General features: G+C 53.6%; 7 protein-coding genes across 7 annotated transcripts; 3 read left to right on the forward strand and 4 right to left on the reverse strand.

Moving 5' to 3' along the window:
- Positions 1-1,308: 1,308 nt before the first annotated feature.
- N7532_001328 (uncharacterized protein) lies at positions 1,309-3,719 on the reverse strand (the record flags this gene model as incomplete). Its single annotated transcript, XM_056613822.1, has 2 exons — positions 1,309-3,187; positions 3,265-3,719. The coding sequence occupies 2 exons, from the start codon at positions 3,717-3,719 to the stop codon at positions 1,309-1,311; spliced, it is 2,334 nt and encodes a 777-aa protein (XP_056478863.1).
- A 453-nt stretch (positions 3,720-4,172) lies between these two features.
- On the reverse strand, positions 4,173-4,364 carry N7532_001329 (uncharacterized protein; the record flags this gene model as incomplete). Its single annotated transcript, XM_056613823.1, has 1 exon — positions 4,173-4,364. The coding sequence occupies one exon, from the start codon at positions 4,362-4,364 to the stop codon at positions 4,173-4,175; it is 192 nt and encodes a 63-aa protein (XP_056478864.1).
- A 485-nt stretch (positions 4,365-4,849) lies between these two features.
- On the forward strand, positions 4,850-6,262 carry N7532_001330 (RPAP1 family protein; the record flags this gene model as incomplete). Its single annotated transcript, XM_056613824.1, has 1 exon — positions 4,850-6,262. The coding sequence occupies one exon, from the start codon at positions 4,850-4,852 to the stop codon at positions 6,260-6,262; it is 1,413 nt and encodes a 470-aa protein (XP_056478865.1).
- A 419-nt stretch (positions 6,263-6,681) lies between these two features.
- N7532_001331 (anaphase promoting complex subunit 1) lies at positions 6,682-12,952 on the reverse strand (the record flags this gene model as incomplete). The annotated part of the gene is made up of 2 exons (XM_056613825.1): positions 6,682-12,684; positions 12,755-12,952. The coding sequence occupies 2 exons, from the start codon at positions 12,950-12,952 to the stop codon at positions 6,682-6,684; spliced, it is 6,201 nt and encodes a 2,066-aa protein (XP_056478866.1).
- A 455-nt stretch (positions 12,953-13,407) lies between these two features.
- On the forward strand, positions 13,408-15,449 carry N7532_001332 (uncharacterized protein; the record flags this gene model as incomplete). Its single annotated transcript, XM_056613826.1, has 2 exons — positions 13,408-13,466; positions 13,547-15,449. 2 exons carry the CDS (start codon positions 13,408-13,410, stop codon positions 15,447-15,449), a joined length of 1,962 nt encoding a protein of 653 aa, XP_056478867.1.
- A 750-nt stretch (positions 15,450-16,199) lies between these two features.
- On the forward strand, positions 16,200-16,532 carry N7532_001333 (glycosyl transferase family protein; the record flags this gene model as incomplete). Its single annotated transcript, XM_056613827.1, has 1 exon — positions 16,200-16,532. The coding sequence occupies one exon, from the start codon at positions 16,200-16,202 to the stop codon at positions 16,530-16,532; it is 333 nt and encodes a 110-aa protein (XP_056478868.1).
- Positions 16,533-16,869: 337 nt separating this feature from the next.
- Positions 16,870-19,016, reverse strand: N7532_001334 (translation initiation factor 2A; the record flags this gene model as incomplete). Its single annotated transcript, XM_056613828.1, has 3 exons — positions 16,870-18,685; positions 18,745-18,886; positions 18,992-19,016. 3 exons carry the CDS (start codon positions 19,014-19,016, stop codon positions 16,870-16,872), a joined length of 1,983 nt encoding a protein of 660 aa, XP_056478869.1.
- Positions 19,017-19,982: the final 966 nt, after the last annotated feature.

The raw sequence follows: 19,982 nt of genomic DNA on the forward strand, positions 1-19,982 counted from the left end.
AGTTGGAATTCGGCGCTGGAAGCTAGATACGTGGTAGATCATCTTCTTTGCTATGAACTGCTAAATGTATGAAGGTATTTAATTTACTTTGAGGCTGTAGTAGGCTGTTAAAGTTGGAGTGCTGTAATGAAAGTGAGTATGTTTGCCAGGCAGCGATGCCCTCCATCCGGACGACGACAGGCGGCGCCTTTTTTTCGCCACGCACCACCCCGGGTACGATTCCCGCTCTGATCATTTTGCTGCAGTTCGTCCTCTTGGTCTTCAACGGTTCGCTCAACATGTCATGGTGAAACTCGGGATTTGGGGATGCTTACTATGCGTACCCGTGTCTATGGATCAACTGCCCGTTCCAACACACGAAACACCTGTTGGCGACCCACTCTGCGAGCTTCTTTGCTGCATGGCTCCTTTACTGCTAATTTGTTATGTACTTTTCTACATTGTATGAGAATCCTTTTTCAGTTTTGCCTAGCCCTGATAGTTCTTTTTCGACAAAGGCAGACAACGCATTATGGTAGGGCTGGTATCACATACCTATGTTCTTCCCTTATGCCATCGTGTGGCCATTATTTCTCAACTTAGAGATAGAAATATGATCATGTCAACCCTCTCTGGGCGTAACGGTCTACACTCGCGATGCCTAGATCCTGGACTATCAGTCTCCGATGTAGGCGACCGGGCAAACAACGATGTGCAAGGTAGAAAAGACTGACCAATGGCAAGGACATGATACATAAAATTCGAGGGCTCGTACCCTTTGTAAGGTACCTTACTTGACCAGATTTCTAACTGAGCATCTGACACATGTCGTTGAGAGGGCGGAGTCGGAAACGGAATGTGGATACCCCAATCTCTCCTAGCTTTTTGATGTATATTCACCCCAGTTATGGACAGGCGGCCCAACCAGCAAATGAAGTACTTTATCTTGAAACAGCAAATGAGACACTGTCCTGGAAGCAATGATATTCACGACCCCGGAAAGCATAACCGGCCCAAAAAGAAGTATGGATAAGAATACAAAGCGAAGTCCGCACAATTAGCAAAGTGACAGGAACAGAAGAGTCGAGGCGGGAGTAGTCTTTCCAGATCTCCAATCACACATATCCGAGGGAATAGCCAAAAAAAATAACAAGTATAAATGGGCATGAAGATAACGATGACAGGAATGACGCCTCTGCAATTCGGATCCCAACGCCAGACTCGCCTCGTGAACCCCGGAAATCACTACAGAAAGCCAGAAACAAGAACTCCATAGGGAAATGATCCGTCTGGCATAAACAATAAGCAACAAACGTACATTTGACGATGTTATTTCGGGACCTCGGGACCCGCAAGCGGGCTCGGCCCGGGGGCAGGGGCGATATTAGAATTTTGGCTGGGGGTCAAGTTCGCCGGAGGGCCGGGGGCCAAATCCATCATAGACATGACAGATGGATTGGAAGGGGTGGATGGGGTAGGTGTAGATGGGGCGGCCGCTTTGGCACCACGAGTGCTTCCGCCGCGGCCACCACCACGACCACGGCCTTCGTGAGCTGCAGAGGCGGTGGTACCACTCCGATCAGAGTGTTTGTCAGCTGGGTCGGCTTTCTTTGCACCTCTGCCACGACGTGAAGTACCGCCTCTGGAACCCGGGCCTCGAAGGGGAAGACCTGTATCTTGAGAGATAGGTACTGCGGCAGCAATGGGGACGTGGGGATGTGAAGCTAGAGCTCGTCCTCGGCCGGTTCCTCGGCCGCGTCCACGGCCTCGCTTGATTGTTCCGTCGGCACTGTAGATTGTGTACGTTGGTATTTTGGGTTCTTCCTCGGCTGGGCCGTCGCTGGTGGGTGATACATACCGTTCGACTTGGACCTTCTCGCCCTCGGGCACGAGCGGGCCACTGTATACAAAATAACCGTCCTTACTTGCTGCGGCCTGTTCCTGCCAAGCCATCTCACTGTCATCCACGAACGGGTCGTCTCGGTCGTATTCCTCCACCTTTTTCCGTCGTTTCGGCTTGTCGCCTGCTTCGGAGGGCGCGCCAGTGGTGGTTCCGTTGAGAGTAGTACCGTCCATATCGATATCACTATCCCGATCCATATCTAGATCCTCCTCGGCACTCTCTCCGGCGGACTTGCCCTTTTCGTTACGCTCGATCGCAGCACCCGCAGCTGCAATGCGTGCGAGGCGCGCCTTGTGAGCTGCGAGACGAGGATGCAGTGCCGCAAATCCATACCGCTCTTCCGCCAATTGGGCAAAGTTCACGATGGTGTTGCCCTGCTGCTGGAGCGGGACGTGAACAATGATGTCCGGCGTATTGGCCTCATCTTCTGACTGATCGTCCGCTCCACCAAACAATGCGTTGCTGATCAGTCCGGATCCTTGAGGCAACGGCTTAGATCCCTTAGCTCCGCGCGCGGGTTTGGGGGATGGAGCTTTGGACGAGGGAGCAGTGCCGGTTCCCTTTTCCTTCTTTGCGCTTGGCGCATATTGCTCCTTGGGGTCGATATCCATTGCATCGGACTGCTGAGTTGGTCGTTGCGGAGTAGATGATTGAGACGGGGTCGGAATCGGAGCCGAGGCCTGTGACTGCGGTTGCGGTTGCGCCTGGGTTGGGGGGTGCGCCTGCGCCTGCGCCTGTGTTTGTTGGGGTTGTTGAAGTTGGGTTACCTGGTGCGGCTGTAGAGCTGGAGAGGAAAGCTCCAGATGAGGGGGCTGAGATTGCAACGGGCGTTGCTCTGGAGTTGTATATGATGCATAGTGGGTGGAAGGCACAGGTTGCGCAGGAGCAGGACCATGCGAAGGTGACGATACAGGCATTGGCGAAGGGGCTAAGGATGGGTGAGAGGGCGTAGGAGCCATGGCCGGCGGTGCCGGGGACGACGCGGTCGATACATGGCCTGAGGTTGATCGCGTAAGTTGTGGAGGGTACAAAGGCTGCGAGCTTTGAGCAGGCGGATCGATGATACTCGAAATCGCCGGCGACGCGCTGGCGCGATAGTTATTCTGCGGCGAGACCGTATGCGACGGCGGGCTGTAGGCAGGCGCCGGGGAGGCAGTACCAAAGGCAGATCGGATGGGGTCGAAGTTTTGACCACTTGTCCGAGGTGGCTTTGATTGCTGGGGCGGCGGAGGCTGTGACTGGGGCCGAGGAGGATAGGACTGAGGCAGAGAATACGCCGAGCCCGGGGTCTGGTGAGGGTGCGGACTGGGCGAGTACGTGGGAGCGGGGGAGGAGCAGTGGTCGGCGCCGCAGCTGCCAGAGGAACGGAAGCTGAAGTAGACGGAGCTGTAGTGGGAGCTGTGGCCGGGGCAGCTGGAGCAGCTGGAGCTGGGGCGGGGGTCGAGGTCGAAGGCGCAGGAATTGTGGTGGTGGGTTGCGCCGGTTGCGCAGGCGGGGATTGCTGTTGTTGCTGGTCGCCCAAGGCGGTCCGGGGGTCTGCAGCTGCAGCCGTGGCTTCCTCCGCCTGCTCCAACTTGGCCTTCTTGCGCGACGCGGCCGTCGTTGTCGACTTCTCCCGCGGGCGACGAGTCGCTCGTGTGGGCTTTTCTTTTTCTTTCGTTTCCTTTTCCTTCTTCACCTTGCTGTCGGGGGTGTTCGTGTCGTCATCCTTCTTGCGACGCGACCGTCGGGCCGTCGAGGTACGTCGGTTGACAGGAGTATCGGCCTTGTCGTCGATGGGCGTGTCTTCAGTATGGGCGTCGTCGGCTGGCACTGGGCCCGACGATTCGGTGGACATGATGGTGGCGACGAATTGGCGAGAAAATGGGGGATGGGTTAATGAAAAAAGTGGCTGTGGGGGATGCTGAACCAGGGCGTGGACGGTCGGGGCGGACGAGATGGGAGTGAAAATGAGGTGTGGCCTTGTGGGAAAGGAACACGGAAAATGGGGAACTGGACAGCAGAAAAACGAGCAGGTTCCGAGGGCGAAAATAGATGGGGGTTTTGGCTGGGAACACGAAAACCAAATCCGAAAGGTTGCGGGTGGCAGGATGGGAAGGGAAAAGGGAAAGAGAAAAAGAGGAGATGGCCGGATGGGAAGAGAGGAAGGGATCGGGCAGGGCGAAAAGGAAAAAAAAGGGCAGGAAAGGGGAAAAAGCGAACAAGGAGCAAGTTGGATGTGCTCGATGCGACTGATGCCAGCGCAACGGAACCCTCTAACCGGGCAAGGCGAACAAACAAGAAGACAAAATCAGATGATCTTCCAGTGAGCAGGACTTTGCAGGTTGCGAGCGATCATCGGGTGAGCAGCCCCAGCCAGCACAAGAGCCAAAGTACAAACGGTCTCTTGAAGCAATTCGATGCCGTCCATGCGCGCGGATCTGGCGTCAGTGGAGGTCCATCTTTCCCGCGTATACTTCGGCTCCGCACGGTCTAGACGCATGTTTCAGCATCGCCCTGGCAAACATCCTGGTTTCGGGCGAGTATCACACTCGGGATAGAACGTTCGTCTCGTAATCTCTATTCATCCTGTCTTTCCCGGCCTTCCCACCCGATAATCATGTCTGGTGGCCGGAGATCAGTTCCTCCTGCACGATGGGCGATCACAGTGCTCTATACTATCCATCTATCATACTCATTCAAACTATTCGATTTTACTGAATCTACCTGCTATTTGGATGTTAGAGAAGATCGCAAATGGTTCTACGCTAAATACGATTTCGTCCTCCCTCTCGGCCTTTTCATCCCGTCTCTCTATACATCTGCAAGGCTTCCTGATCTGGCAGTGCAGGATTTCCCCTCTGGGACTAGTGCATCCGCACTCCACGCTAGCCCCTTCTGGTAAGCGCTGCATCATTTGAGCCGCACGCCCCGCGCTGACATAACCGCTTTTTTCCATCGTCCCAGCTTTTTCTTCCCGACATCGACATGGCTTTCCCCGGCGAACGCTTTGCCCTCGACTTAGAGGATGATGTGCGAATTCCTGAGAACCCTGCTCCCTCCCCCTTCGACTTGATCGGTGAAATCCGCGAACGAGAGCCCACCGCCGCCGAGCCGCCAGCCCCAACTCCCACCGCTTCGTCGACCGGTTTCCCCGCGCACCGTCGGCGCAACAAACCCTCGTCTTTCAAACAGCGCCGAGCAGAGCAAGCTGCCGCACCAAACCCAGCACCGACTCAACCGACCCCTGGGTCTCTGCAGGATGACAAGAAGGCCATTGGCGAGGAAAACCGCCGCCATCTGGCGTCCATGTCAGATGCGCAGATCGAGAAGGAACGCGAAGAGTTGATGGCCTCATTGGATCCGGGCCTATTGCAACGGTTCTTGCGACGTGCACGGGTCGATGATGATACACAGGGAGAATTCGAGAACAAGACCCCTTCATCCAATCCGCCAGCGGGTCTAGAATCAAAACCAGAGCCTACATCCAAAAAGAAATCGGTCTCCTTGGATGTCCCGCCCCAACCGGAGACATCCAAAAAGCAAGAAGCTCCTAACCCACCCGCGTCAAACCCCGTAACAAACCTCCCACCGGGCCACGACGACCTCCCACCAACCCAAATCCCCGCCGACCTCCACCCAGCCTCAGAATACCCAACAACGATGGACCCGTCGACAATCGAGCGCTTCCACTTCCCCCAACCAACACAGCCAATGCCAACCCTCGACCCATCCTCGCCGAACTTTCTTGATGAACTGAAAACCCACTACTTCCCCGAAATCACGCACGACCCCACCGCTCTCTCCTGGCTTCAACCACCCTCCACAGATAAAGAAGATCCCGAAGCCGAATCTGCGTACCACCCATCTAGCATCGCAGAGGGTGTCGTGCCATCCGCCATCCGCTTCTCTCTCCGCGGAACCATCCTCTCACCGAGCACTTCTCTTTCTCTCCCCACAACGCTGGGCCTGCACCACCACGGTGACGACCCGCATGCCGCGGGCTACACGGTTCCCGAGCTGGCGATTCTCTCCCGCTCGACATTCCCCGCACAACGCTGCATTGCCTGGCAGGTTCTTGGCCGAATTTTGTACCGGCTTGGAAAGGGCGAGTTCGGCGAGCGGGGCGGTCAGTTGTGCGATGGATTGTGGTTCGTCATTGAGAAGGAAAATGTAGTTGCGGGTATGTTGGCCGAAGCAGATGGTGCGGCGGGCTCTACAATTGGTTCTGGGAAGAATCAGTCTTCCAATGGTGATGAGAGAGGTTCTTTTCCCGTAGCCTCTGGTATTGGAAAACATGCTAGTGCGAGCGCGTGGGCGGTTGAAGGTGTTTGGTTGTGGCAGAAGGGTGGAGGTGGTGATCGGGGTTTGTTGAAAGAGGGACAGCATCGGCCTCTGTAGACCTCGGCTCTATTTTAGATGCGTATATGTTTTTGATAGGTTCTGTTTTGATTTGCATTTACGGAGCATGATATATCAAATCTCGTGTTGTATGGACTACCAAGACTTACCGATGAAGGCGTTGTGAGGTTAAGTATCTCCGAGGTCGGAAAGATATATATAGTCATGGTGTGACTTCAACCGCATTACGTCGAACCCGAATTTAATTGTTCAACATTAAGCAAATACAAAACAGTGCATGTGAATGAAGAGCCAAATCCGTTGATACCATATTTGAAAAATTGACTGCATGCATTATCACATTGATGGATATCATATCAAACAAACAATCCATTCCTCGCTCAAGTACAGTCAACACAATCACATAAAACATAACAGGAAAAACGGTTTCATGTAGCGGTATTTCAAATGAATAAACCTCATGTCTCAACCAGATCATCATCCACCTGCACGCCCCAAACCAACCACTTAGCTTCTTCAATAAAGTCCCTACGCAGCCATAAATCAGATCGATGCTGCGCAGCAGACATCTCATCACCATCATCGGCAGTAGCACGCGCCTCAACAGACTCAAGCCAATCGAACAAAAGGCGTAACTGCCAAATGCGATCGCGAACCTGATCCGGATCGGCGCCCCGTCCCTTGGCAGAGCGAACGACATTCTGAATGGTACGTTCCAGAGAAAGCCGGGTATCGACGGCCGAAGTACGCAACCACGGTGGCGAGGAAACGAGCGGGGAAGAGAAGCTCGGTGATGGATTCGGGAACGACGAAGGTAGAACGAGAGATCGCTCGCGGATATCCAGGCCCTGCAGGGACGGTAGATTGAAGACCCAGTCCCAAGGGGTTTGAGACGGGGTCGTGGCGGCCGCTGATAAAGAGCCGGAAAGCAGTTCCTTTTTCGAAAGTCGGGGAGGGAGTGGGAGGCCTCTGAGTTGGTTTCCATTTGTGGTGTGGAGGACATCTTGTGCTTCGCTTAGACCCGTGAAGGTTGAAGAGAAGGTGGATGTTGAAGCCGGAGAGCCGGAGGGAGTGTATGTTGCCTTTCGACGGAGGTAGACGGACGGATCGCCATTGATGAATTTATTGCGAAGGGAATTGTTCTGATCAAAGTCCAGGACCAGAGGCCAGTGGTCTGGACCGCAGATCTCGATCTTTGAGACCATTTCTGGGGGCGGGAGGAGATAGGGGGCTAAGAGGGGGTATGTGTATGGGTTGCCGCTGCTTTTGAAGGTTACGTTGATAGGGACGGAGATGGGTCGACGCGTGTCGATGTCCCGAGGGATAAGACAGCGTGGTTCGACTGCGAGAACCCAGAGATGTCGGAATGCTTGAAGATGGCACTTATTGTCGAGGACGGTAGTCGGGAATATCGGATAGAAGGCGCAGAGGAGGGACGCAACAGCCAAGTCGGATGTGCCGAGAGAATGGCTACCTCCACCAAGGAAGAGCATGCCGATTGCCATATGAGCAGCCATGTGGCTGCCATATGGGGTGTCCGGATCAACTCGGCCGTGAAGTGAGCGAAGGCGACGGAAGAGAGGTATGTCGCCCCTACCGGCGCAGACGGCAGCGGCAGACAGAGCAACGATGTCCTGACAGTTTCGTACAGAGTTGCGGGCGAGTTTGGCGTCGTATTTCTGTGCTGGCAATCGAGAGATGCGGATGAACTGGTCCAAGTAGGCCAGTAGAATATTTCTGGCAAAGGGGATCCCGGATCCAGCAAAGCGAAGACCGAGAGCAAAGCAGAGACCGGCGATGATGTTGAACAATGGCATGTCTTCACTTCGGAGGCTGGAAACTCCCTCCAGGCTGGATCGATGGCGGTACACCTGGGGAAGGCTCTCATCGATCCACTTCTGAGTGTGGGAAATACCATCCCACATGATAAGATGCCTAGCAAGTGTTCGTAGGAGGAATAAATCCGGTCGTACATAGTCGAAACCCACAGGAGTGTCAGGAATATCGATCTTCTGGGCCAGAACCGCATCATTGGTCTTCATGAAGATGATGGCGATTGCGACTGTGGCACCCGCCGTGCCGCGATCAAGAACATGAGCAAAATCGACGTTCTTGGTACCAACGGCGATTGACAACAAGCGCTCGACAATGTGCATGTCTCTCATTCCTCGCAAGTCTTTGCCCTTTGCCAAGTTGATGAAACCTAGAGCAAAGCCTGCAGCGAGACGATATCCCTCATCTCGCAGGTCTTCGTTGGAAGTAGACTGCTCGTCTTGCTCAGTGTTTTCAATCTCTGACAACATCACCTCGCTCATACGCCGGTGCTGTGATCTACAATAGAGAAGACCAATGCCCATAATGCCGGCCGTTTGGGTCAAAGACGACAGGTTGAGCTCAGCGGCACCGAGAGGCAGCATCCTGGTAACATGCACCGAGAGCAAACGAGTGATGAGCGTATCCATCGTACCCAGATACGATGCAGAGAGACCAAGCAACAAGCCAATGGATGTCATGGTGTGTTTGGGCGTGAGATACTTGAAGGCCACCCATTTAGCCAGTGACTTGAGATGACCGTTCAAACCTAGGGCCAGAAGGAATCCAGCATGGCGGTTGGTGAGCTCTTGTGGCTTATTGAATAGAATCCACGAAGTGTCGATGCCCTTGGAGTCTTTCGAGATCGCCAATCCCGTGGATACTCCATTGTGGAAGAAAGCCCAGCAGACCTTTTCTTCAGTGAAGAAACTCTTGTCAGCACTCACAGTGACATTGGATGGACTCATAACGCACTGCAAGGAGAACGACGGGATTGGCAACTTTTCCGTTAACAAGGGCAGGCGACCGCCGAAGCTGAGCATGGCGCGTCCAGCAGGAGTAGACAATGTCCGAAACGTGACAATCTGGGTAATCTCTTTCTGAGCCTCAAGTAGATCCGAATCTTTCCACCCCGGCTGAGGCACACAATGTGCCACGGGTGGTTTCGACTGGTTGAGAAGACGGAGAGCTTCCATAAAGCGCCTGTCATCTCGAAAAACCTGTCGAATTATGGCGACTCGGTCAATCTCAGCGGACGGATCGAAGAAGTTGATAGTATCGATATCCAAAGCCAAGCTACTCATAGTATGGAAGTCACGCATGGCGTCGTGAGAGATCACGAGGTGCGGTGATGTAAATGCAAACGATTGGAATTGCGCGGGATTCATGGACATGTACAGATCTTCTCGATCGATAAGCTCAAGCAGCGTTGAGCTCCAAGATGTCGAGGCCTCAATTTGGCACTGCATCACTGCTTCGTACAATGGCGCACCAACACCTTCAGGCAAAGTATCGATAATACTTTTCGTCAAACCCCAGCGGTTCAAGAGTTTGAGCTTCTCCAGGTGAGTCGACACATGATGGACTTCGGTTAAAAAGCCATTCAGAGCTAGAGTCCTCGGGGTAATGTTGAAGCATTCTTGCCACATTTGTCCCTTCCTGGGGATTCGGTCCGAGGCGCTGACGATATCAAGGAGAGTAATAAAAGGCGAAGATCCTTGGCGCACAGCGCCCATGACGAACGAAAAGATTGATGGAGGAGGGAATGGCTCCGCAGGAACATTCAGCAGCGAGATATGATTTTCTTCAAACTGCCAACGCTCCATGCTGGCCATCTCAGTGCCATAGTAAGCATCTTCGTTCCAACTCCATGACTGCCAGCCGAGCCAGGTACCAAGCTGGGCGATAACCGGGGCAAGAAGGCCCAGAGGATGCTGCGATTCTTCAGCGTCGCCGGTGGACAACTTCTGCTCCTCCCTGAAAAGGTGTAGACCGACGAGTATGGAACCCAAAGCCGTGCATCTTGTGTTCTCGGAGAATGCTCCAGAGATGGGCAAGTATCCTTCCGACCCGCAGGCTCTGATACCCTGAGGGCTCTGAACGTATTCACGACACAGCGTGATGCATCGCGTCAGGTAGGTATTGTGACGGTAAGTGGAACGAGCCGCGTTAGGTTGATCATTTTTCGGAGTTCGCACTGCGTCTCGCGTAGCAAGATCCTCAATTGCATCCTGTTCAACGATCCAGCCCCAGGCACTGCCTGCCATCCAAGGTGCTGTAACTCCAGAGGCACCAGACTCTAGATCCAGCATATTCTCCCAGCTCTCGAGATCCACGTAGCCGCCGCTACTTGACCTCAGAAGGCCTTTCTTTCGGCGTGTTCGTTTGGCCGGAGTCTGAGGCGCAGGCTTCTTGATGAAGGGGACTGCTAAGGAGAAGAGGACAATGACTAGAGCAGTAAATTCGCGATCATTTTCAATGTCTTCTCTGCCTCGAAACCATTTCATGACCTCCCACCAAGCTACCAGCAGGCCATCACCCGCTTTCTCTGAATCACGAAGCACAAATTTGCAGACCCTGAGAGCTCTCCTCACAAGGTCGTTGCGGGGTTCCATGCGAATTTGAAGTCTGTGTCGTTGCTGTTCCGTATCCACCAAATCGACTTTACCATTGGAGCAGACATGGTCAAACGCCTCGAAAACAAGATTTGGATCAGCCATGACCCGATTGAGGCCGCTTTCTCTTGGGCGGCTGACGAGTTCGCTAGCGGAGATCCCATGTGGCTCATAGAGCTGCAGAGGGACCGGGATCTCGATCTTGGTTGGGCTCCCCCAGGGTGTTTGCAGAGACAACTCGCGCTTTCCATTATCTGACATAGACAATGTGAGAATACGTGAAATATCACAGTCAGTGATTCTGCAAGCGTCTAGAATATTTGGGGCATGCTGAACGCCAGTTGCATGAACCAGCAATGGACGCTTCTCCAGGCCCTTGGCTTTTTTAGCCTTTCCACCTTTCGCTGCTGCCACTCTCTCTGCTCTCAAGTTGACAATGGCTAAATTCTGTGAATCGTTGTCCAAGACGCAGACTGCCACTGAGACTGTATTGCTCTTTTGCGTGCTGCTATAGTCTGAAGAGGCCAATGTGCAGACCTTCAGGTGGTGGGATTGTGACTGCGAACCAGATGCACGGAAGTTACCGGAAAATTTCGTCGAAAAACTCTCCACTCTGGTGAGAAGTAGCTCTTCTGGAAGACCAGATGTGGACTCTCGGAGGGCAATGTTCTCAAATCCTTCACTCAGAACGTCGTTGTTGAGTTCCTCAAGGAGCCTATCCACCGGGGCATCCACAAAGCTGCCTGCAGTGCTATAGACAGACCCGGAGGTGGGAGGTAAGGAGGCACGAGGATTGAAGCCAAAACTACCACGACCACTGGCTGCTCCTATTGACTGTCTCAGCCCACTAGGATGCGCAGTACTGGACTGACTGCCAGTGGCCAGGTCCGAGAACGTGAGACGGTCCTGGCCTGTCGCCAAGTCAGTTCGAGCAAGCAATGAGCTAACCCGTCTTGATGTTTTCAACGGCACGCCAACGTCTCCGAAATCTTGCGCGACCCTTGAAACAAGATCGTCTTCGGGATCATTCTTCTCATCGATAGGTTGAGATGCATTGCGGTTCTCCGTCCATGGCCCAAAGCTCTCCCGAGCCGAGGGACGTGCAGCTGGAGTCGTTGTGCCGGTGGTCATGCCATAGTACGAACTCCGTCGTTTGGACTGAGTGCCTTCTGTATGTCGACGAGCTTTCTCTTTCAGCGAACCATTGGGATCATCGTCGCGATATCGTGCTGTCCAAATTGTATGAAGCCCGGTTGTCGTGTTTTTAGTAACGACCAGTATCAAGGGCAGTCCAATGGATACTGGGCCAGAACCCGCAAGCTCGTCTTTCGGGGAGATGTATATTATCTCATCGGCAGTATCAAGCAAATCCAAGCCAGAAGGCTTTGGTTTAGTGCTGGTAACGCTGCTTTTCTTCCACTGTTTCTTTTGCGATGTTACGACTAGTCCCATTTCCGAGTGAGGGTCAATGAGGGAGAACACTCGAGGAAGATCGTTACTTGAAGTGGACTTGGGAATCCACGAGGAGCGTTGAAAAGTAGAGAATCTTGACGATCGGCGTTTGCCCTTGCTGGACAATGGTGTAAAATCTTGCGATTGCGAAGCCCGAGGATCGAATAGCGAGGAAGATAGGAAAGAGTTTGGAGGAGCAGTTGGAGGTTGGCGGCCTGGATCTTCGTCGGGCATCTTCCTCTGGAACAATAGGCCTTGAGGGGTAGCGAATACAGAGTGAACCTCAAATGGCAGAGGGATTGTGTGACTTGTACCTGTAACAAAGAAGATATGGGCCTGGGACTTGAGCACGACCACCAGAGCTCGTGATACTTTCTCATTAACAGGGCGGCGATCCACAACGGCCACTGGTTGGTCTCCCTTCAGGTCTAAAGTCGACCCCCAGTTAGCTTCCATATTCAATATCTTGTAATTGGTCTTGCTTGCCTTGCTTTCCCCGCATATTTGGGTCTTTGGAAGCCAGCCGGCTCCAAGTATTGCCCGGCCCTCCATGGGCCGAGCCGCTCGGCTTGACATGTCCCTCTACGAATTGAGTGAACAAAGCATGTCGAATGTCTTCTTTTTCCGGGTCCAGGCGAAAAAGCCTCTTGACCATCCCTGCGCGAGACCAGACCACGCAATGCGACGTCCACACGAGTTCGTCGTCCACCGGCCCAGTCGAAGCGGTCTCGTCCACAGATGTCGTCCATTTGTATTCGTTCTCAGAGGGGTTCGGAGATAGGATGCCTTCGGTGACCAGCCAGGAGACGCCCGAAGGCTCGTGGAGGCCGAGTGAGCGAGTGGATGCCATGGCGGTTTGGGTTGATTAGCAGTTCAGGCAGTGATCGCAGTGCGCCGCCACAAAGAATCTCTTGACGACTCGAGTAGCTGACGGGGATTTTTCCATGGTCAATCCAGCGCAGATATTCAATCGAGCGGGCTTTCTCAGGGTTGCATGGCGAGGGCCGAGTCGAAAGTCGATTGTTGACTTGTCGGAGTTGGAGACGCGCAGGAACGCGGCGGGACTGGATTGACCTTCCCGACTTCCCAAGCCTCTCTCACTTCTCTTCCCGCCTACCAAAACATCTCTCCCCCACCACACCCACTTTCTGCCCGCGCATCTCTCGAAGCTCTAGCTCGTGATTTTAAGCCTGGAAATCACGCGACTTCTTCAGCTACTGAGATTGAACTCGTTCATCATCCCTGCGGTGCCAGGGCACCTGTGCACTTAAGCTCCAGCAACCTCCCAGCATTGCCACCGGCGCAATGCCGTCCTTCCCAACGACACCACTGGTCCGAGCCAGAGAAGATGGCCTACAGTTGAGGTGTGAACTGACTTGTGATCACGAGAATGGTGCCAGCGACAGAATTTGACTAATGCGATCACTTTTTCTTTTGTGTGTAGCTATCGACTTCCCCATCGCATCCACGCCGCGCAAGCCTACCCCATCCGAGCTCCCAATGGGTCATCGATCATCGTCTACGGATATGAGACTGGATTGAAGGTTATCTGGAGAGGTGGAAGGCAGTTTACGGACTTGAAACAATATCAGCCTTCAGCACAAGATAAAGGCGCTAGCAAGAACGGAGATGACTCCGTGATGATTATTGACTCCGACGAGGAGGCCGCGCCTGAACCCACTGCATCGCAGACTGAAGCTACCTATGGATTCAGCCCCGAAGAGTCCGAAGTCGACCCTGCCTTCCCTTTTGAAGCCGTCTTGCGTCAAATTGATATCCCCTTGGGCAGCCGTGTGCTGGACGTGGCAGTTCCCAAGGTCCAACCCGAGGAGGCACGCTCGCCCCTAGATCCATTTCCGCCCATTGTGAAGAACACTATTGTTGTCGCAGCTGTCTGCTCCGACCTCTCGACACGGGTTGTGACGCTACCACTGACTCCACCTCACCCGAAACAAACCGACCCTCAAAGCTGGAAGATCCAGTCATTCACAGTCAATGGAGGAGTCGCCCACCAGGATATCCCGAGGGGAGTATCTCTGACGTTTACTTGCCAAGGTATTGAGGAGGAGCACGACCGACACAAGTTGCGGAGCCGGACAACAGCCTCAGGAAAATGGGATCTTTTGGTGGCCACACACTCTGCAGAGGGATCTGGTGTGCTGCTTCTGCACCGCATTCCAATTCGGGAAGACTCGTCTCACAAGGAGCTCTCATATCGTTTGCTGGAGGAAGATCTTGTTTCGCAGCGACGTGCCTTGCCGTCCCCAGCCCAGAACATTGCTTTCAATCCATCCACATACCCCTCCGTTCGTCACTCCAATCTTTTGGTCGCGTTCCACAGTGGCTTTGTCAAGATTTACTCTTGCTTCTCGGCGCAACAAAAGCCTCCAAAATCGGGTCGCCGCTCGTCGAGCGCACAGGAGGACTACGAAAGCATTGATACCGAAGGCCGATGGCTCATCAGTCTCTACCCTGGTTTCGAACAAGGGTCAACCGGAATTCCTCGCCGAAAGACCATCATTGATGCGAACTGGGTACTGGGTGGCCGGGCTATTATGGTTCTTCTTGCCGACGGCGAATGGGGCGTATGGGATATTGAAGGCGCTGGCCCGGGTACCACCAAGGGTCCCTTGCACCGTCAGTCCAGTGTACAGGGTGTGACTGGAGGCTCAATCACCACCTATGCTGTCAGCGGGCGCATCGTGGCACCGCCATCCAACACTCAGTCTGAAGCGGAGCAGCGACCTCGTTTCGCTCCTATGACCCCGTCCACGAAGCGAGTCCGGGAAGACACACTACTTAAGGGCGCGATGACTGCGGCGAGCCCGTCTCTCCGTGGACAAATCTCTGTCTGCCAAATAACCTCCTCGCAGGAAGGCCTGCCTGATGAGTCAATTCTCCTGCGCCATGGCAGCCACAGCGCTGCCATCCCCAGTCTGATTTCTCTCTGGCGCAATGCTGTCCGAGCAAGCGGCACATTTGACTCATCGAACCGATGCCGGGTGACTCCATTCCAAGATGTCAATCTGATGGGCGAGAACTTCCAGGCCATCAGCCACCTTCCCGCACCAGCCCGTCTTTCGCGCGCCGCCGAGCGTCAAACCTTTGACGTTCTCGTTGCTGCCGAGCACCAAATCATGATCCTTGCCCCTCGACTAGTCGAGTCGGACGAGACCGCCGCCGCCCAAGCCATCAAGCCCGAAGCCGTGGCGGAATCTGACCAGATGATGCTGCGCCGGGGCGAGCTCGACGTGGAGGGAATGGGCCGACTGTTGAACGGTATGGCGAGTGGCACTGGATCTCTCCGCATGGGTAGTCCTGTGAAGCGAGCTCGAATCTTTGCTTGATCTGATATGGATGATACTTTTTAATGATGTCTTTTGTATTACTTATCAACTACTAACAATTTCCCTGTCCTTGGATTTTCTGTCTTTCTTCTACTTAGGCATCCTTTGCAAAACGGGGTACATCGCCCATTCGCACAATAAGGTGGGGCGCAAGACAAAGTCCATGTCTGAACATCTCTTCTTCGGAAGCAGATGAGCCCTGTATACGTTGCGATATATTGATAACCATCACTATATGCTTACCACTCGCCACGGACTACTCGTAGTCCATCCTCGGCATTTCAGTAATGATGTGCTGCGTCGCCCGCATTTGATCTGGGAGTTCTGGTTCTCTTGTTTGTTCATTACAGTGACTGATCTGTCTCCGGACGAAGCCTACATCGGCTGCTGTGGTGGATAGCGAGGGATTCAGCTTGGGTCGGATGTGTGCGTGATACTGGCTAGATGGGACATTTTGTAGATCATATATTATGGAGCTGTAGACCATATAGGGAATTTCTAGATACCTTCTGCTTACGTAGGTTTACTATTCTACGTGGTCTCATAAGCTAAAAGGATGTATACCAAAAGAGCATGTTGATCGTGGTCATCTATTTGTCTAATACCTACTCCTCCATCAAAATGTATTTTGATTTTAACAATAAAACGTTCCACTTGAGAATATAGATATAATCTTGTATCGTTAAAAGTATGTTATATGCCACAATGGATATTTCTGCGGTGCTGATGATTTGTAGATACCAGGCAGCCATGGTAGATCGCGGGCATGGCGCACCCAGCAATGCAGGCGTGGGCGTGCTAAACAGCGGTATACTAGTAATCAACCCCTCCAAAAGCACCTACACCGAAATCAACAGCGCACTAGCGGACGCCGAGCGAATCTCCGCTTACGGCTTCCCAGACCAAGAACTCCTATCAGACGTCTTCGTTGATCGGTGGGTGCCGTTGCCATACGTGTATAATGCGTTGAAGACGATTCGGTGGGACGATGTGCATGGGGCGATTTGGCGGGATGAGGAGGCGAGGGTTGTGCATTATATCTTTGCGAAGAGGCCTTGGCATGTGGATGTTCCCAGTGTTTAGTGGTGGGAGGCTAATCTTGAGAGGAAGAGGGGGTAGTTCGTGAGGGAGATTTTACAAATGGATTTTAAGATTGCTGTTCGTGTTTGAACCATGCTTTTGCAGCTACCATAGATGTGAATATGATTTAGAGATGGTCAGGTTACACATGGATATTGATACAATGCAGACCGGAATACGATATGATAAAAGAATACTGGGCAGTTGGATTAAGTTGAATTGGCGAGGGTATGTGAACGGTGCAATACAATATTGACAGTGCACAATATCATATGTTCTCATCTTATTGACAACTAATCCATGGCCACGTTCACCTCACACATGACAAGCTACTCCACGCTTAGCCGTTATAGCCAACGGCCTCCAACTCCTTCCGAACCGCATCCTCCGTCTGAATCTTCTTCATCTGGGTATCCTCCAACTTCTCTCCACCAGCAAGACGCATCTTCAGCTCATCAATAGCGCGGATCTTCTTCAGAAGTCCACGAATCTTCTTATCCTGGGCTGAAGGGTCCGCAGCCGCAGCCGCGGCAGGGGCAGGGGCAGGGGCAGGGGTAGGGGTAGGGGTAGGTGAAGAGGACTTCGCAGCACCGTTTCCATTAACAGCACCGTTCTTACCGCGGGAGCGGTTACGGTCCTGGGCAGGGCCGGTGGGGGCGTTAGCAGGAGCAGCAGTCTCGTCGTCCCGGGCCTTCTTGGCTGCCTCGCGCTTCTTCTTGTTCTTGGCAGCAGACTTGGAGAGCTTCTCGGAGTTGTCAGCGCCAGGGGGAAGGGCGACGCCGCCGCCGGGAGCGGCACCGGGAGGAAGGTATTCCTCCGCGGGCTCGGCGCCGGGGATCTCACGACGACGGGACTTGCCGAAGCCGTTGGTGATGCCAGCACCGGGTGCACCGTCACGGACGTAGGCGGCTCCGCCTTGGTCCTCACGCTTGAAGGCGAGAGGAGTCAATTGGCCGCGGGCACCGGGGGGACGGTAGGCTCCGGCGGGCTTGACGGGGGCTTTGCGGGTGCTGAGGTAGGCGGTAGCAGAGGGATGGGCGACGGGGAGCTTGGTGAAAGGGTCGCCGAGAGGGTGCTGAGCAATGCTCTGGGGGCGCCAGGTTACATCGTACAGCTCGGTCATGTCTTCATTGTACATCAGACTACCACTGACGTGCCAGATGCGCACGCCGTTATCGACACGCAGACGAGGGCTAGTAGTGGCGGTCAGGATGTACTGTCCGTCGGGAGACCAGGCGCAAACACTGGCGTTGGAGGCCTCGACAGTGGAGATCTTGTGGAAGTTCTTATCCATGTCGTAGAGATCCATCTGGCCAGCCAGGTTACCGAAACCGGCAACCAGGACGAAGCGGCCATGGGGCGAAAATTGAATGGTGTTGCGCGGGGCCAGAGGGAAGTTGTGAGTGGGAACACCGCGCATGTTGAAGATGGTGGTCTTCGCGGGCATGTAGCCGTAGACAACACCGAACTCTTTCGAGTTGGGGTTCCAGCTAACATCGTGAATGGGGCCTTCCTTGTCAAGGTCAATGCGCGAGTCGAATCCACCGCTGGCAGAGAGCAGGTACAGAGTCGTCTCGCCGTAATAACTCTTGCCGGTGCGGTCCACTTCGGTCTGCGCAAGCACAATAAGAGTAGTTCCGGAAGAGTTCCACTTCAGCTGGACTTTATCACCCTTGAAGAAGCTCTTCTGCGAGACCGGGGCGTTGAACTGCGGCACAATAAACACCTTGACCTGGGCAGGTTGGCCCTTACGCTCGGGAATAAACACCGCAATCGAATGGGTCTGTCCTGGCGAGAGCGCGAAATCCGCTACCCCCTCCACACGCAGTTTGTTCCACGGGTTCGAGAGGTTATCGCTCTGGTAGAATTGAACCTCGTTGGTCACGACGCGGGCACACAGCTTCTCATCGGCGGTGTACTGCAAGTTCCACCCCGTCTGCGACTTCTGGACGAAGTTGCCCACAACCGAATGCTTATCTCCACTCTCAATTGCGCGCCACACCTTGAGGTTCTTCGTAGCATCGCCATTCTCATCCTTGCTCGGCCGTTGCCAGGTAATCACGTAGGTACCGAGCGGGGAGAAGCCCAGCTCGAACACGTTCTCGGCGGGGATGGTCGAGATAGTTTGACCCTTGGAGGCGTCGATGATGGTGACCCTATTAAGAGCATTCAAGTCAGCATTTTTCTATGTGAGATGAAGAGAGGGCAGTCATACCTTTCGGGAGATGCCCATGCATAGTAACGGCCACACGGAGAGTAGGCGCTGCAGCGGAGGTTACCCTCGGGTCTCTCAAAGCCCGGCAGAGGCTCGTAAACAGGGGCGGCATCCATGATGCCAATCCCTTTGAGGGTGCGGTCTGCAAATCATGTCAGTCAATGTTCAACAAAGGCATCGGTGCTCTCGTGAACAACACCGCGCTGGGTGGACACGTGTGGAGGGGGAGAGGGGAGGTGGAACCCACATGCAAGCTGTGTCGGAGCTGCCATATTGAACAAAATTCAAATTGCGGGAGCTAAAGCCACGAAAAGAATGTCGATAAATACGTGCGAAACGTGAGCAGGTATCCCGGATTCCAAAACACTGGTTCAAACGATGTACCAGAGTAGCGAAATACACAATGCGACCGAAACGAAGTCGTTGATCGCAATTCAGCGAAGTGGGATAACGGACTTGGGAGGTCGAGAGTCGCACGTATGCGAGAAGGAAGACGAGACAACGACGAGAAGCCTCGGAGAAATTGAATGGTGGCTTGGGGAAATTCGAAAGTGTTCAGCGACGTGGCAGACGAATCGGTCTTTTGCCGGTAGGAGTCTCTTGAGAGCGGGCGAACGAAACTCAATTGAAGCACGATGTTGCTAGAAACAGGAGTGCTTGGAGTTTTCGATCTTCTGTGCTAGACAAGTCAATGCCAGCAGAAGAGGGCGGTGTTGAAGAGGGTGCGGTGTGGAGGGTGTTTTGAGGTGGGAGGGTGGGGAGGATGAAGAAGTGAAAGAGAAAATTCGGGTGTTGCGCAGCGCTTCAGTTCGGAGGCGGCATGCCGTCATCTGGATCTGCGGCATGGGCCGAAGGCCTAGCCACGATCAGCTTGATCTACAACTAGACTACTATTGCTGCATAGGTATGCAAATAAACTGTGTGATGATTATTGTGACTGCCTGCCGGAGTAGGCATATTGTGTGCAAATTTAAATGGATTGTAGCCTGATATTCTGGCCAGCCAGAATGGCACGAGACAAATGGCACGAGACATGTTTTCTACAAGGGTCACGTATCGCCAACATACATTTTACATATGTAAATTTTTAATACATATGTCAGACTATTAATCCACATTGTTTGCAAAATTGCGCTGCAAATCAGAAAATGAGAAGGCCATATCCCATAAACATCAGCCATATCCTCCAGCGTTCCCAACAGTTGGTGCTAGGCCTCGGATCTCGTCAGTCTCCCTGC

This window comes from Penicillium argentinense (assembly GCF_028826775.1).
Source record: "Penicillium argentinense strain IBT 30761 chromosome Unknown utg000002l_segment0_segment0, whole genome shotgun sequence".
Taxonomy (NCBI): domain Eukaryota; kingdom Fungi; phylum Ascomycota; class Eurotiomycetes; order Eurotiales; family Aspergillaceae; genus Penicillium; species Penicillium argentinense.